Source organism: Aristolochia californica, unplaced genomic scaffold (assembly GCF_029961685.1).
Source record: "Aristolochia californica isolate CCGP_79_NKW_82.1479 unplaced genomic scaffold, dmAriCali1.0.hap1 SCAF_13, whole genome shotgun sequence".
Lineage (NCBI taxonomy): Eukaryota > Viridiplantae > Streptophyta > Magnoliopsida > Piperales > Aristolochiaceae > Aristolochia > Aristolochia californica.
This window is the reverse complement of record NW_027181804.1, coordinates 25,799,528-25,816,047: the sequence shown is the minus strand read 5'-3', so window position 1 is coordinate 25,816,047 and position 16,520 is coordinate 25,799,528. Positions and strand designations below refer to the sequence as shown.

The 16,520-nt window shown below is 39.5% G+C and overlaps 1 protein-coding gene across 4 annotated transcripts in view; it reads left to right on the top strand.

Annotated features, from left to right (window-relative positions):
- LOC137949070 (E3 ubiquitin-protein ligase XBAT33-like) overlaps positions 1 to 16,520 on the top strand; it is a 34,046-nt gene that overhangs the window by 4,915 nt on the left and 12,611 nt on the right. For 3 of the 4 annotated variants that reach the window (XM_068795338.1, XM_068795336.1, XM_068795337.1), the window contains one exon: positions 14,408 to 14,551. In XM_068795338.1, coding sequence (XP_068651439.1) covers positions 14,408 to 14,551 — 144 coding nt within the window. Of the gene's footprint in view, positions 1 to 13,797; positions 13,959 to 14,059; positions 14,119 to 14,222; positions 14,270 to 14,407; positions 14,552 to 16,520 lie in introns of all 4 variants that reach the window. The other variant, XM_068795340.1, reaches the window with a different exon arrangement.

The following is a 16,520-nucleotide window of genomic DNA, read 5'->3' as shown; positions in this document are numbered from 1 at the left end:
GACACATGTCTTTCGTCGATTAGGGTCATATCATTTGTACCTCTTTTGTTGACGAGAATATTCCAGAAAGATACATTAGATAGACCGAGGTGACAACTTATCAACTGAATTGCCTAACATGTGTATAAAACATGTGCATCCAAAGACATGAGGAACAACGTCAAACAACTTACAATGAGGTTTCAAAACTTGTAGAGGAACTTGATAATGCAAAACAGAAGAGGACATGCAATTAATTAAGAAACAAGAAATCAAAACAACATCTCCCCAAAAAGTAACCTCAATAAGGTGTCTGCTTTTACATTTTGCGCCCCATTTTTTTGAGGTGTATAAAGGCAAGATGTTTGACGAGTAATACCATGTAAGGCACAAAATGATGAAAACTTGTGATTGAGGTACTTCAATTCCTTGTCAATATGAAAAACATGAACAAGAGCACCAAATTGATTCTTTATTTCATTTTAAAAATTCAGGAATACATCAAATACTCTGGATTTCTCTCATAGGAGATACACCCAAGTTACTCCACTAAAATCATCTATGAACGAAGCAAAATACTTGAAACCAAATGAATTAGGAATCTGACATGGACCCCATACATCATAATGGACTAATTCAAACAATTTGGTGCTACAACTAGAGCTAACTGGGAAACTTGCTCAATGAAATTTTTCCAGTTGACAGAACTCATAATGAAAGAAAATATCTGCTTGCAAAGAAGGAAAAAACTGACGCAACTTAATTGGTGATAGATGTCCAAGGCATAGATGCCATAAGTAGGAAGAATTACCAGTAGTAAGTGCCACAACTATAGGAATACAAACACCATCCAATAGGCAAAACCCTCCCTTCTCATGCTCGGAAACAATCGTCTTCTTCCTTTGCAAGTCGTAAAAAACACATGAAGTAGGATATAATGTTTCTGAACAATTTAATGACTTTGACTTACAGACAAGAGGTTGACTGAAAATTTTGGGACAAAGAGAACTGAATCTAAGGAGATATGTGGAGTAGTATGAATAGTATGCTCCCGTAATGGGAGAGGTGGATCCATCATCTAAAGTAATTTGATGATATAAAGGAGATGGATTAATGGACTGAAACAAGGAGGACATATTTGACATATGGGTAGAGGCTCCTGAATCGATGATCTTGGAGGGAGAATGAGATATATCCAATGCAGTCATACTTGTACTCGCCATTGTGGCACTTGCTGAGGATGGAGGATGAGTTTCAATGGCATGAGAAGTAGTAGATGGTGTAGTCAATTGGCCAAGTCACTATAATAACTGCTGAATTTCGTCATGTGAACCAGTTTGAAAAAGTGGCATCTTTGTCTGTGACTATGGAATTGACCTAGGTAGGTTTACCAAATTTCTCTCAACGTTTATCCAAAATATGGTTAGACCTACCACAATAGATGCATTTCCAACCCCCCTATCATTTCGGCCACGATTGCGAGTAGAGAAGGAGTGACCTCCACCTCTATTATTACTACCACGAAACTGACCCTCAGGCTTACCAGTAGCTGAATAAAGGTTAAGAGCAACAACATATTTTTGCAGTAATCTTTTTCATGTTAATTCATTATTGCACCTTAAAAGCTTGCTCTTGGGTGTTCACATCCTCATTGGCCAACAATTGAGCTCGAATAGTGTCATACTCAAAATCCAAACCATCTAGAAATATGGCAACTTAAATCTAATTCTCCTTCGTATGAATGTCCTCCCCCTTGCAATTGCATCAAACTCAACTTTGATGGTAGTGTTATTGGCTGTCCTGCGTCGGCTGGAGCAGGTGGTGTTTTCTGAGGTAACAATGAAGACCCTATTCTTTCTTATGCTGGACTGGTGGGTTTTGTTGATTCCAATACTGCTGAAGTAAGTGCTCTTCTATTCGGTCTCCGAATCTTCAAGAAGCGTCTCCATGGCAAACTTATTATTGAAGGAGACTCAAAGACTGTCATCAGTTGGTGTTCAAAAGATAGTTCCCCCCCTTGGCGCCACTGGCCTATCATCGATTGTATTACTGACATTGTATCTTCTATTCATTATAACTGGAATCTCATTCCTAGATCAACCAACTCTTTGGTTGATAAATTGACTAAATTCGGAACTTCCCAGCAATCTCTCATTGTTTGGGAAGGCTCCCACCCTTTGTAATTTGCTCTCTTGAGCTTTTGTCTTAATAAAATTCAGCATCATTTCAAAAAAAAAAAAAAGATGAAAGGGGCTGATTTCTTATAGCAACCCTCTCTTCTCAGTGAAGTAATCTGTCATTGATCTATCTCCTTACTTCATAGTAAACTATTTGATATATAGTTTATAGATCCAAGAGAAATTTCTTTCTTGAGATAAAATAGACTCCAAGGTAGTTCACATTGCTTTTGTTGTACCACAACTCATAATCTGGTCACTAAATCTGACTTCGTACTATTCACCAACTAAGTCATAATTTGATTGTCTTCTACTTCCCAATCTTTAGTTATTGGTATTGGAGGATCATCTCTAATATATTTAGCCGTTCTTCTAGCCTTCAGAAGCATCAAAATAGACCTTGACCAATTCACTTAGTTTGATCCATTCAACCAAATCGTTGTTATCTCAATAGGTTGAGAGTGTTTTCCATCTGAGCGCTCAGTTGTCCTTTGGACAGCAACCTGTGTGCTCAATTCAGCCATTCAACCCAATACAATGTCTATAACCACAAAGAATCACTTTCCCCAATTTAATTTTATCTACAGGCAAGTGGGCTCCACAATCAAAGCAATTAGGACAAAATGTCTTGCAATGTATCCAATTAACAATCCACAGTACTCGTGCTCTGCAATTAAGATCACAAATTGATTGAAAAGGGGTTCAATTGCAAAAAAAAAAAAATGATGATGCAAGCCTTTAGGTTGATGATGCAGGCAGTTGGGGGATGACACAGGCAAGAATGAAGCTAGGGCTTCAAGTAGGGTTCCTTGAAGGCCTTCAAATTTCAATAGTCATTCAATTAAGAGTGGTAGCCATTAAAAAATAGACTATGACAGGCAGAAAAGGGGAAAGGTTGACTTTTTACCTTACCAGTCCAAATTTCTTGGAGAACCATCAATGGATTTGCTGTAGGAGAAAGAAGCCACAAAATTGGAAGAAGTCTACCCAAGATTGACGTTACTGCTTTGATACCATGTGGACAAAGTGATTTGTGGGAGAAAGAAGAGAAAGAAAAGTGGAAAAAAGGAAGGAGAGAAAGCATCCTTGGCTGCATTGGATTTTGTACCAGAAAAGCACGAGCTCCCGCCTTTTATTTCAGGGTCAAGCGAATAATTACATAAAGAACAAAAATGACCTTAGTTACAAAAAAATCAGATATCTCCTGGAATACAACCCTGTTTTGAATGAAACTTGAAACATAAGAATATGAAAAACATTATCTTGCTAACAGACATAAGCTAGAATAAAACATAATATGATAAGTGACTAAAATACCCCTCAACTTGTATTTAACAATTTTGATTGCACTATCTCGAGCTTAGAAGTGTGAGATAGATTCTTGCATTAAGCTTCATCAACACCTTAAGAGTGTTACACCATGACTTTATCAACACCACATACTTATTCTATATCTCCCCCCCAAGTTGAGGAATACATACCATGAAGCCCTGACTTGAACATTGTAAAATTGGGTCCAAGGCCTTATCCCAAAATGACTAGTCAATTTAGGAAATCTCTTTCCTAACTAATAAACTCAAGATCTTTGTACTCACTAATCCATGTGTGACTATTCCCCCCCTCACGTGTAGACCATCTTTTGTGGCTCTACAAGTGGATAATTTAGGAGTAGGCAGTTTAGGTGTAGGCCCTCTTTTGTGACTCTACAAGTGAGTTTTAGGTGTAGGCCCTCTTTTGTGGCTCTACAAGTAGATAGTTTTAAGGTGCAGACCCACATATGAGTACCTGTTATGATACCATGTAAAATTGGGTCCAAGGCCCTATCCCAAAATGACTAGTCAATTTAGGAAACCTCTTTCCCAACTAATAAACTCAAGATCTTTGTACTCACTAATCCATGTGGGACTATTCCTTAACATTTTTTTTTTTTTGGGAGAAAACTGGAGGAAGAAGGGTTATGTACTTTTTTGATAACCCTCCCCCTCAAGCTCTATTTATAGGTTTATGAAACTACTGTATTACAATAATACCCCTGAACTTAGGGTTTAGAGTTTAGGGTTTTAACCCTGGAACTTTAACTTAATTACATCAATGCCATCTCTATGAGATGACCCTTTATTTACCATCCTGCCATCAATGTATGTGGGCCTATGGGCCTTGAGCCTGTCTTCTACATCTCTTAGATGCATGGGTCTTCCTTGGTCTTATGGGCTTGGGCCTATCTTCTAATACACTTGGATATGTGGGCCTTTATTAGTCGTGTGGGCTTGGGCCCTGTCTTCCAACAAACATAATAGAAAATTTCAGATTTCTCTTAGCTTCAACTTCTTCCTACTCCCCATGAATAGTGCACCATCTCAACGCGTCGAATTAGACAAACACAAAACACAATATTGAAGAGAAGGACTCTCAACAGGAAAAAGAGTAGAAAAAATAATGGTATCACAAATAGGCAAATTCGAAACAAACAAAAAACGCTGCTTATGATTTCAAACAGAAAATACTGTTAAGAATTACTAAGTGGGAGGAACTTGAATCAAACTGTGTCAGACCCAATTTACCCACTTATAATGTTTCAAACTTAGTAAATGTACTTCCGGTCTGATAGACCTTTGAACCAGTAAGAGCATAAACCTGTATAATATTTGAAATTATCCAAAGGTTTTCCGTGCGTGTTCTTGCTACCACTAACATGAAAGAAGAGTTTCTTACACTGCCCTTAATGCCAAAAATGACAAGCAAGTCATCACATATTCGTTCTTAAGCAAAACAACTTGTTCAGTTCTTAGCATTGCAGCCAAGAGGAAGTTAAATACTGGTATGGCAGATTAATTGCGGCAGCATAAACTGGATTCGTGTAGCTAAGCTCAATAAGTGATATAAGTTGACCTTGCTCCTCTTACAATCTCCTTTGCATGCAAGGGTTTTGGGGTCTAGAAAAGAGGAATGGGAAACTTTTGGATGTGATGCACTTGGGTAATGGTTAGGGCTTTATGTGGGTTTTGACATTGAAAGGTGAGTTTGTGATAAATGGAATTAAGTTTCTAGGGTGTCGGTTTGGCTGAGAGGGATTAGAGGGGTGTTTGGCCAGGGTTAGATGAGCTGGTGGGGGAGTGTGTAGGGACTAGGATAGGGTAGGGAGATAGATGGACTTTGGCTAGCGCTAGGCTAAGAGAGGGACCATACAGGAGAGTGAGATTGTGAGATTAGGAGAAACTTGTGAGGGTTTATAGAATAGAGGGAGGAAAAGTTAGCGGCTAAGGTGTTTGATTTTGGATAGAACCGCGGTAAAGAGAGCGAGTCCGAATGGGATTGGGAAGTGAGAAGAGGGAGTCTTGGAGTAGAAGGCAGCGGTATTTTGCAAAGGTTTGTGGCATGTGAAGCTAGGGCACAAGGGAAGATTGAGAGAAGGGAATCCGATTGGGCTATGACTCTGGGGTTGGTGTGGCTTAGGCTACTAGTGGGAATTGGTTGGCATTATCCTAGTGTGAGTAAGACTTAGGTTTGATAGGGAGTGGAGAGTGAGATGGCTTGGCTAGCGTAATGGGGCTAAGGTGGAAGGGTTGGCTCCCAGGGTTAGGATAGTGTAGTGAACTGAGGAACATGATGGGCTAAGAGAATGAAATGGAAACATAGCTAAAGGAAAGTACCTGTGTTAGAGAGACTTCCTCTGGATAGCTAAACTCGTGGATAGAGGAATGGCATTGGGGAGCTTGGGCTGAGCTAGGGCAGAAACTTGGGTGACAATGGGAGACCAAAAAATGGCTCGTGGAGCTTGAGAGTTGTCGGTGTTAGTAACACTTTAGTCAGGTGTTAGCTGCCTAATGACCGATTATCGATGGTCAATGGCCGAAGGCAAAAGATTGTATTGATTTGGATAATAATTGCATAAAATTTACAACTATATATATGCTTGTTGGCTTGTGAACTAAGAATCTCTAACCAATGAAATTGCTAGCCTACTTCTACTCCAATGAGGACTCCTACATTGATTCTGACTCTTAACTGTTTAAATAAATTGGACCTGGATATGCTCTTGCTCTTGAGTCTCTTCCTCTTGCAGGCCAACGTGTAGTTTGTTTGGAGCTCACTTTGCCCTTCTGCTAGTCTTTGGTTGCTTGCTTTTCTGGGACTCTTGGTGGACAACCTGTTGGACTCAGACTCATGACTCAATTGGATTCTAAACTATGACTCAACCTACTTGATATGGCCCATGCAAGGGCTATTCACCTTTACTCTTTCAGCCAATCCCTTAAGGCCAGCATGGCCTATCTTGGGGCCCAATTGGGGTTTGTAACAATGTCACCTTCTTAAGATGAACCTTGCCTTCGAGGTTCAATTTTCTAAACCTTCTTGTGTGCTTCTTTTGACCCTTTATTTTGATTACATGTTGCACCTTGTTGATTTTTCAGGACTCCATGGATTTAGCTCATGGAGAAAAAGAGAGAGATACCCATTGGAGAAAACAGGAGAGAAGAAGAGGTTATGGACTTATTGTCCTAACCCTTCCCCTAAGCTCAATTTATAGATTAATCATACTTCAATATTACAATTATGCCCCTAGAACTTAACCTAATTACATCATTGCCATCTCTATGAGATGACTCTTTATTTACCATCCTGCCATCATTGTATGAGCCTGTGGGCCTTGAGCCCATCTTCCACATCTTTTGGATGTGTGGGCCTTCCTTGGTCTTATGGGCTTGGGCCAATCTTCCAACACTTCCCCTCAAGCTGGAGGTGAGAGAATGGTGTATAAGATCTTCTTGTATAAAATGGCGGTCCTCCATATCTTCCAACACTCCCCCTCACGCTAGTGATCTTTTCCATGAGGCCCAATTGACATAAGATAAGTGAGAGTTAAATTAATCCAAGCTGTATGACATTGCTCCATACTCCAATCATAACTCATGCTGGATGTAGGGCACACTCCTATCTTCTATAGGTAGTGGATCTATACGCAGTGTTCAGAAGTGTAATAAAACTCCTCTATCACCGTGTCTCTCCAAAGGACAACAACTCTCAAATGGTAGGAGTAATAAATACCAATTAAGGGGGGTAACAGGTAATTACCCGGAAAATAATATTTTGGGGCTACCATGTGCTTTCTTCTTCATCAGAATAGCCAATGCTGATGACAATCAACAATTGAGAAGTCCTTCTTCAATAATAATATCTCAACTAAAGAGACACAATAGCAACAACTGAAATGGGCCTAGGCTCATTAACACGTACCAAATAATAAAAATCCTTATAAAAGGATCCATGAAATAATCCGATGCGAGTATCTGCACCAAATAATATGTTGACCAAGGAATATGTTGCCAATACTTTAAAAATAATAATCCAGCTAAAGACAAGGAACCGAGTTGAGCCAAGTCGAGTCAGGTATCACCAATATAGCTGAGTCGTGGAAGAAATATGTATAAAACTTGGGACTTGGACACGTATATCGAGGCAGAAAATAAATGGGCCAAGTTGGGTTGACCCAGACGAGGTTGACTCGGTCTGAGCTGGTCCGAGTTAATTCGGCAGAACAGAAGCCACGCTTGAATTGGCCCGGAGCGAGTTGACTTGGTCCGATCGGAGTTGGATCAGAACAGGCGCGGCCCGACAGGAGACTCAGTAGAACAGTGCAAATTAAATGTCTCCTAACTTAGGAAAAATTAAAGTTAGCAAGTGCGTCTTCTTCCCTGACGCCGAACAGAGCGGAATACCAGAGCTCTTTGGAAGGCAACTTTCTAGACAACAAGTAAGGATCTTCCCAAAAAAAAAAAACACTGAGATCAATTAACGGTGATACTCTGCTGTCGGTGCCTCATGAGAGATTCAAAATAACGGCAAAGATCGCGTTGCTGAGATTGGCACGATGACAACCTGACCGGCAGAGAGAGCAATTTCGGACAGCAATTACGGCAAGATTATGGAAGAAACTTTTTGAAAATAGAGCGGCAATCTTCCAAAAAAAACAACTCCCAAAATAAACCAACGAGATGTGATACATCAAAATAGACAGCCGAAGATCTCGGAGAACCAGCGGGGAAAGAGTTTCCGGAAAAAACAGCTCACTGTAAATGGCAATGGAGCTCCTGTTCTTCAGAAGATAGCCAGCATTGTTTCAGGCAGCTTGGTAGAGTGCGAGATGACAGCAATGCAACAACTGCGAAGGCGAGAGCCAGCTCAGTACTTCCAGAATTAGAATAGCAAGATTGAAAGGCGATCTGTTGTGATGAGCTGTCGGAACAGTTGCTGGATGACAGCAGTGCTGATGAAGCTAATCTTCCAAAAAATACAGAAGTTGTAGCCGGAGTCACAACGTGAAATCCGGCTAGATGGCCTTCTCATTTTTCCTTGTTTGGTGCACCAGCCATGGAGCTGGACCAGATTCCGGTGGCAAAGTCGAGTTGTCGACGATGAGTCGTCGGTTCAGGCGAGGCAAGTGATCAAACTGCACCGACGAGGGACCTGTCCATGGTCTCCTTCCTTTTCTAGAAATCCTCCTATTACCAAGATAACCTCACGCTAGTGGATGCTGAATTTGGGGAAGCTTTGAGAATACTTACAGTAGCAAAGAAATTTTCATTCTGCTCACACTGACGAGTGGCAGAAGACAAAAATTTCCTTGCCTTTCCCTTCTCTGCTACCTTCTCTGTATTTGGACAGCAGATGTTTGCCTTGATGAAAAATCCTCTCCAATGCCAATGCCTAATGGTTGGCGTCCACCGGCACACTTCACCTCATTTGAACCCCGAAGAAGATGATGCCTTGTAGAAGCTGGTGTAGAAGCACGGGCAAAAGAAAATGAGCAACAAAATAAACAAACAAAGTTCTAGGGATTATAAAAAAAAGAAGCATCAATATGAGAAAAGAAAAAATAATGGGTTTCTGGAATCATGAAAACCATACTACGAGTCCTGAAAATCAATGCTTTGATACCATGTTGATTTTCAGCACTCTATGGATTTAGCTCATAGAGAAAAAGCGAGAGAGACCCATTAGGAGAAAATAGGAGGAAGAAGAGGTTATGGACTTATGTCCTAACCCTCCCCCTAAGTTCAATTTATAGATTAATCAAACTTCAATATTACAATTATGCCCCTGGAACTTAACCTAATTACATCAATACCATCTCTATGAGATGACTCTTTATTTACCATCCTACCATCATTGAATGGGCCTGTGGGCCTTTTCCTTGGTCTATGGGCCTTGATCCCATCTTCCACATCTTTTGGATGTGTGGGCCTTCCTTGGTCTTATGGGCTTGGGCCCATCTTCCAACACACTTGGATATGTGGGCTTTCCTTGGTCCTATGGGCTTGGGCCCATCTTCCAACACACCTTTAGCCTGATGATTCCTTCTGCACCTATGGAAGTCTTGTGTGAGCTTTTCTTTGACTGAGTCTGTTCCAGCCACTTGTTGGCTTCCTTCTTGATTGGGGATCTAGTCTCTTTCATTTCAGCTTCCTGCATGAGCAACAGCTGGTCCTTGTTACTGAACTTCTTGTTGTAGTTGTCTAGGAGCTTTATGTGCTGGCATCGTAGACTAGGCGAGCTCTTCAAGATGAGGTTTTATGGCTTCACTTGATTTACCTTCATAATGTTCAACATTAACCTCTCCTGCTGCTGCTTTTTCAGCATTGGGCTATTGGAAGCCACTTCCTTGTTCATGTGTATCAAGACAAAATTCTGGCTGGTTACGACATTTGGTTGTCTTGGTTCAACTTGTTATGGTCATGATCTCCATAGAGACCCTTGGTAGACCATGGTGGATCACTTGCCCACTTTCCTTCCAGCAAGCAAGTCGGTGACTTCTGCTGCAATCGTTGCACCTGGGTATCTTGCCGCTTGTCCAACCCAATGGCTTGGAGCAAAGGGGCGGCTCTAAACATTCAGTCTTCAACATTGTGCTCTTCTTGGAGGCTGTTAAAATATTGACCCACCAATGCTGCTTTGGCACAATCTTTTTCTTCGGTGTCAAGTTGCTCCATCTTATTCCAACATTGAGCTGTGGAGAACTCTTGAAGCTTGTTGGAGCTCTTTTCCTGGCTTTCACACTCTGTCGGTCGAGGATATACGTTAGTGGCTGCCTCCAACCAATTTTGATTGTCATCTACCTCATAGCTACGTCCCAATTCTGACTGTCGTCTTCTGAGTTCAATAACGTTGATCCTTCTTCTAATGCCTCTATAGGGGATTGGTAGCAAGGAGGTTGTTCAGCTTGATCACATGCTTTATAGTGTGTTAAATCAAGTTGCCCCATACTCAACTCTGTTCTCTAATTATAATCCTTTTCCACTTCCTCCTCTAGTTTGGTTTTATTTTTTTATCCATTGTCTATTCCCTAGCAGGAATAAATTTGATCCTCGAGTTTTGAAGTGTATTTTTTTGGGCTATTATTGAACTCAGAAAGGATACATATGTTACCATCCTATTCTCAAAAAAACGTTTATCTCAGTTGATGTCACTTTTTTTTAGGACCATAGATTCAATTCCTGCATATCTCTTGCTGGTTCCCCTCTTTTATAGGTATGTCTAAACCTATTGTGCCACTGGAGCAACTACTTCACACTCATTGGATGAGCTGCATACAGAGCTTCCTTCTGAGACTTCTACTCTGCCGGCTGGCCACTCACTTGTGCCATCTATCGTCAATACTGAGGTTAGTAGGTCTCCTCCTCTTGTTTTGTTTGCCCACCTTATGATGATCGGCCTATTGCTCTTTGGAACCCACTCATGCTTGTGTTCGATAGGAGGCTTCCGTATTTCCAACTTTCTGTCCACTCATTGGTTGTTTCTTAATTGTTGTTCTTTGCTTACACTCTTTCTTTTGTGTCAATTCCTTAGACCTATTAGGAGGCTCTAAAACATCTAGATAGAGGGTTGCCATGGAAGAAGAGATAGTTGCCATGTATGAAAATCGAATCTAGGAGATGACCTATTTGCCACCTACCAAGAAAATGTGGGTTGTACATGAGTTTTTACTATTAAACACAATTTGGATGGCAGCATTGCTCGGCTTAAAGTGAGGTTTGTTGCCAAAAATTACACCTGATCCTATGACATTGATTACAAGGAGGCTTTTTCACCAATGGCTAAGTTTAATTCGGTGTGATTTCTTATCGTTGTTACCGTCAATTTTAAGTGGTCTATTCATTAATTTTAAGTGCCAATTTTTAAAGAGTGATTTTAAGTGCCTTTTTCAACTGTGAACTTCTAGTTTATATGCTGCAACCACCCGAATTTGTGGTTGAGAGGGAGCAAGTGTGCAAGCTTAATAAGTGTATATATGGATTGAAATAATCTTCACGTGCATGGTTTGAGAATTTCTACACCGTTTTCCTCCATTTTGGCTTGAAGAAATGTATAGCTGATCATTTTGTCTTTGTGAAACATTCTAACGTGAGTTTGATACTTATGATAGTATATGTGGATGATATTATTCTAATAGGCATTGATATGGAAGGAACACAGTAGGTGAAACAAGTTTTGAGCAAAGAATTTCAGATTAGAGATGTTGGTCTGATGAAGTATTTCCTTTGGATAGAGGTGCTACAGTCTCGTTATAGTATAGTTTTGTCACAAAGAGAGTATGTATTAGACTTGTCAAAAGAAACATACATACTTGGGTGTCGACTTGCTGCTACTCCTATGGATTCCTATGTTAAACTATGTGCTGATTTGGATCATGATGTGGATGTTGGATGGTTTCAAAGGCTGGTTGGTAAATTCTCTCTGACTGGGCTTGAAGTTTTTTTTGTTCTTATTGTTATTAGTTAGCATATATATAAACCCCATATTTCTCATTGGCAAGCTTTAGAAATAATCCTGTGATATTTAAAAAAAATCTCCACGACAATGGCTGTTGCATAAGTCTCATAGTCATGTTAATGTTGAGGGTTTTGTTGATGTTGATTGGGTAGGTTCACCTAATGATAAAAAAGTCAACTTCAAGTTATGGCATAATGGTTGGTGGTGATTTTGTTACTTGGAGAAGCAAAAAACAAAGTGTTGTTGCTCTATCTAGAGCTAGAGGTCATGAGGTGGGTGAGATGTTGTGATGGAACTTCTTGATATTTGAGGTCAGGTTTCTTATGTCAGGCCCCTTCCAACTTCATTCTGACAAGCAAGCTACTACGCACATTACAACAAATCCAACTTTTTTTTTTTTTTTTTTTTTTTTGAGTACACAACATATTGAGATTGGTTTTGGTCGGGAGAAGTTACAACTTGGGGCTTTTTAGTGTGCATTACATAGCATCAAAGAATTAGCGTGCTGGCATTTTTATAGTGATTCTTGTTCTAAGCTAGGTGTTTTTAATGTATATGCCTTAGCTTGAGGGGGGGAGGGTTAGAGAACAAGTTTTGGTTATATTATGTTTTTTTTGTTCCTTGTCTTTTATTGCTGTACACCCACTTGTGGAGGGCATTATTGCTATATATAATATTTAGAGCTCTTATAAATGATAGGAGGAGGAGGGCTTGTGCACACAACACAGCCTCTTTTTCACTCATTCAATCTTCTCTCTTCTTTGGCTCTCCCTCACTCTCTCGGTCTCACCTCTTCTACATCTTCTTTCTTCCACGGGCCTTCTTCTTTCTCCTCTTCAACAACTCGGACACACACATACAAGGAAGAAGCTTCTAATGATCTCAAAACCCTAAAATCTAACAGTAATTTTCAAGAGGGCAGTTTTCTCTTCTTTTGCTGTAGCTTCAAATATGGCAATTTTAGGCAACTGGCACAATGGAAGTAATTCTCAGTATGCTGCTTCTTTTGCTACTAATTATATGTTTATTTTCCCATGAAAACAGTAGCAGAGGAAAAAATTTGAAGAGTATCTAGATTTTAGACAAACTAAACTTCCTTTTAAGAGAAAAACATCATATTGTTGTTTTCAAGAAAAGGTGCGAACTACTACACTATGCACTTTGGGGCAGGAATCTTGTTCTGCACCAAATGAGATGGCTAGCATAGTTGCAACTAGTCAATCCTGATGCAATACATTCATTAAATCCAACTTAACTTGAATATTTTTGGCTTCTCTTGATAACTTTGCTTTCTTATTTTACGCTGGTATTTGTTTAACCATAGTAACTCAAGCTTAAGCTTGTTTTTAATATCTTAAATATTTTAAGTAGTTTACGATCATTAATTTTGGAATTCAACTTATTTGAAGTTCAATTGTTTTTTTTTAATGTAATATTTTGACTTGAGTAGTTTTGTCTGACCTTGTTGTTAAGGAATAGTCCCTCATGGATTAGTGAGTACAAAGATCTTGAATTTATTAGTTGGGAAAGAGGCTTCCTAAGTTGACTAGTCATTTTGGGATGGGCCTTGGACCCAACTTCACATTGTATCAGAGCAGGTACTAATATGTGGGCCTCCACCCAAATTATCTACATGTAGAGCATCAAAAGAGGGTCTACACGTGAGGGGGAGTGTTAAGGAATAGTCCCACATAGATTAGTGAATACAAAGATCTTGAGTTTATTAGTTTGAAAGAGGCTTCCTAAGTTGACTAGTCATTTTGGGATGGGCCTTAGACCCAACTTCACACTTGTTATTTGCTCCCACACTCAAGAAATTTACCATGTCGTAGATAATCTTTATAATAGGGATTGCATATTTTTGTTCCTGCAGTGCTCTCTCCAAGTTTGTCAATAGGGCAGCTGATGGTGGTATTACAGCACTTCATATGGCTGCATTGAATGGGTACTTTGATTGTGTGCAGTTGCTACTGGACCTACATGCAAATGTTTCAGCTGTCACATTCCATTATGGCACATCAATGGACTTGATTGGTTGGTCTTATTTTTCTTTTTTCTTTTTGGTGTTCACTGTTCTGATTAGCCTGGAATCTCATTCTATCCTACTACTCCACATCCTTTTTTTTTTTTTTTAGGAGTTGGAAGTACCCCTTTGCATTATGCAGCCTGTGGAGGAAATCTTAAGTGCTGTCAGGCAAGCTATTTTCAGTTAACCGTTATATAGGAATACCTAGTAAACCCAAATATCCTATTAGGCTACTTTGTGTAACCTAACAATGTATTATTTCCACTTGGTAGATCCTTCTTGCAAGAGGTGCTAGTCGGCTAACATTGAATTGCAATGGGTACTCTCTTCTAACTTACTGCTTGGATGAAACTAATGATATCCTGTTTATGTTTCACTTGGCTTATGCTGTTTCCTTCTTTGTATTTGTTTTTCTAATATCTATTTATCTAGTATACTGGATTTCTACCTTTCTCAGGTGGCTTCCACTTGATATTGCTAAGATATGGGGACGACATTGGCTTGAACCATGGCTCACACCAAATTCTAATCTTACTTTATCAACATTTCCTCCCTCGAAATATCTCTCATTACCTATGATGAGTGTACTAAATATAGCAAGGTACAACGATCTCAACGACCAAAAAGTGGCTGCTTTTAGATACTTCATTACATAGTTTATTTCGGTTGTTTGCCATAAATGGTAGAATGAATTCACTACATTTATGGGTGTTTGTCCAGACTAAGTTATGAGAAATTCATTTTTGAACAACCACCCACTTAGTTGAGAACCAGTACCCATCTTGATACTGCAACTATAAATTACAGCATAAGTGAAAGGGTTAAAGGTAATTCAAGTATGTAACTTAGGGAGGGTTTAGAGTTCCTAGTTGTTCTGGAAGATCAGGGGGTAATTTGGTCATTTCTTAGATTTTCAGTATTACATTTTTCTCTTATAGTATGACTATTAGATAAAGAATGCCTTTTTATATGGTGATTTACATGAGGAAGTGTATATGGAGCAACCTCCTGGGTATGTTGCTCAGGAGGAGATTGAAAAGGTGTGTAAGCTGTAGAAGGCTATTTATGGACTTAAACAGAGTCCACGGGCCTGGTTTGAAAAGTTTAGTGATGTGGTACTACAATTTGGGTTCTATAGGAGTCATTGTGATCATTCTATGTTCCTACTTAAAAGGAAGACTGGTATGGTGGTTTTGGTTGTCTATGTAGATGACATTGTGTTATCTGGTGATAATCTTGATGGTATTACAAAAGTTAAACAATATCTGGCCTCACATTTTCAAACAAAGGATTTGGGCTCTCTCAAGTACTTCCTTGGCATTGAAGTCACTCGTAGCAAGTGAGGTATTGTTCATTCTCAAAGAAAATATATATTGGATATGTTACAGGAGTATGGTTTATTAGGTGCTAAACCTATAGACACCCCCATGGAAGTTAATCATAATCTACATGACACACAGGGTCCTACACTCAAGGATAAAACTCAATACCGACGGTTAGTAGGTAAATTGATCTATGCTACAGTTACCAGGCCGGATATTTCATTTGCTGTGGGAGTTGTGAACCAATTCATGGAAAATCCTCAAAAAGTTCATTTAGAAGCTGCTCACAGGATTTTGAAGTACTTGAAGGGTGCACCTGGAAAAGGTCTTCTGTATACACATAATAGGAAAATTGATGTACTTGGGTATTCTGATGCCGATTATGTTGGGTGTAAGATGGATAGACGTTCTACATCAGGCTACTATTGTTTTGTTGGAGGTAACCTGATAAGTTGGAAAAGTAAGAAACAGACAGTTGTGGCTAGGTCCAGTGCAGAGGCTGAGTATCGAGCAATGACTCGTACAGTTAGTGAGCTTATGTGGATTTAGTCTGTGCTTCTTGAGTTTGGTTTGATGTTACCTGACCCTATGGTTATGAATTGTGATAACCAGACATCTATTTTTATTGCCCGTAATCCTGTATTCCATGAGAGAACGAAACATATAGAGGTTGACTGTCACTTCATTAGAGATGCAGTTATGCAGGGGAAGGTGGTAACTCCTTATGTAAAGTCTTCGGACCAGTTGGGAGATATATTTACCAAGCCTTTGGGAGACATGAACATGTATCCTTTAGTGACAAGCTAGGATTATTTGATATCTACTCTTCAACTTGAGGGGGAGTGTTAAAATACAAGTTCAGGGGTATTTTCAATATTACATTTTTGTCTTATAGTATGGCTATTAGATAGAGAATGTTTTATTTTATCTCTAGTTAAATTTTCATTCAATTTAGACGTGTATTTTAGGAGATATGTAATTTTGAGTATTGAGGGGCACTTTTGTCCTATTGTAAAACTTCACATGGTATTAGAACAGGTACTCATATGTGGGCCTACACTTAAACTATCTACTTGTGGAGCCACAAAAGAGGGCCTACACCTAAACTATCCACTTGTAGAGCCACAAAAGAGGGCTTACACCTAAATTGCCTACTCCTAAATTATCCACTTATAGAGCCACAAACAAAAAAAAAAAAAAAAAAAAAGGTCTACACGTGAGGGAGAGTGTTAAGGAATAGTCCCACAT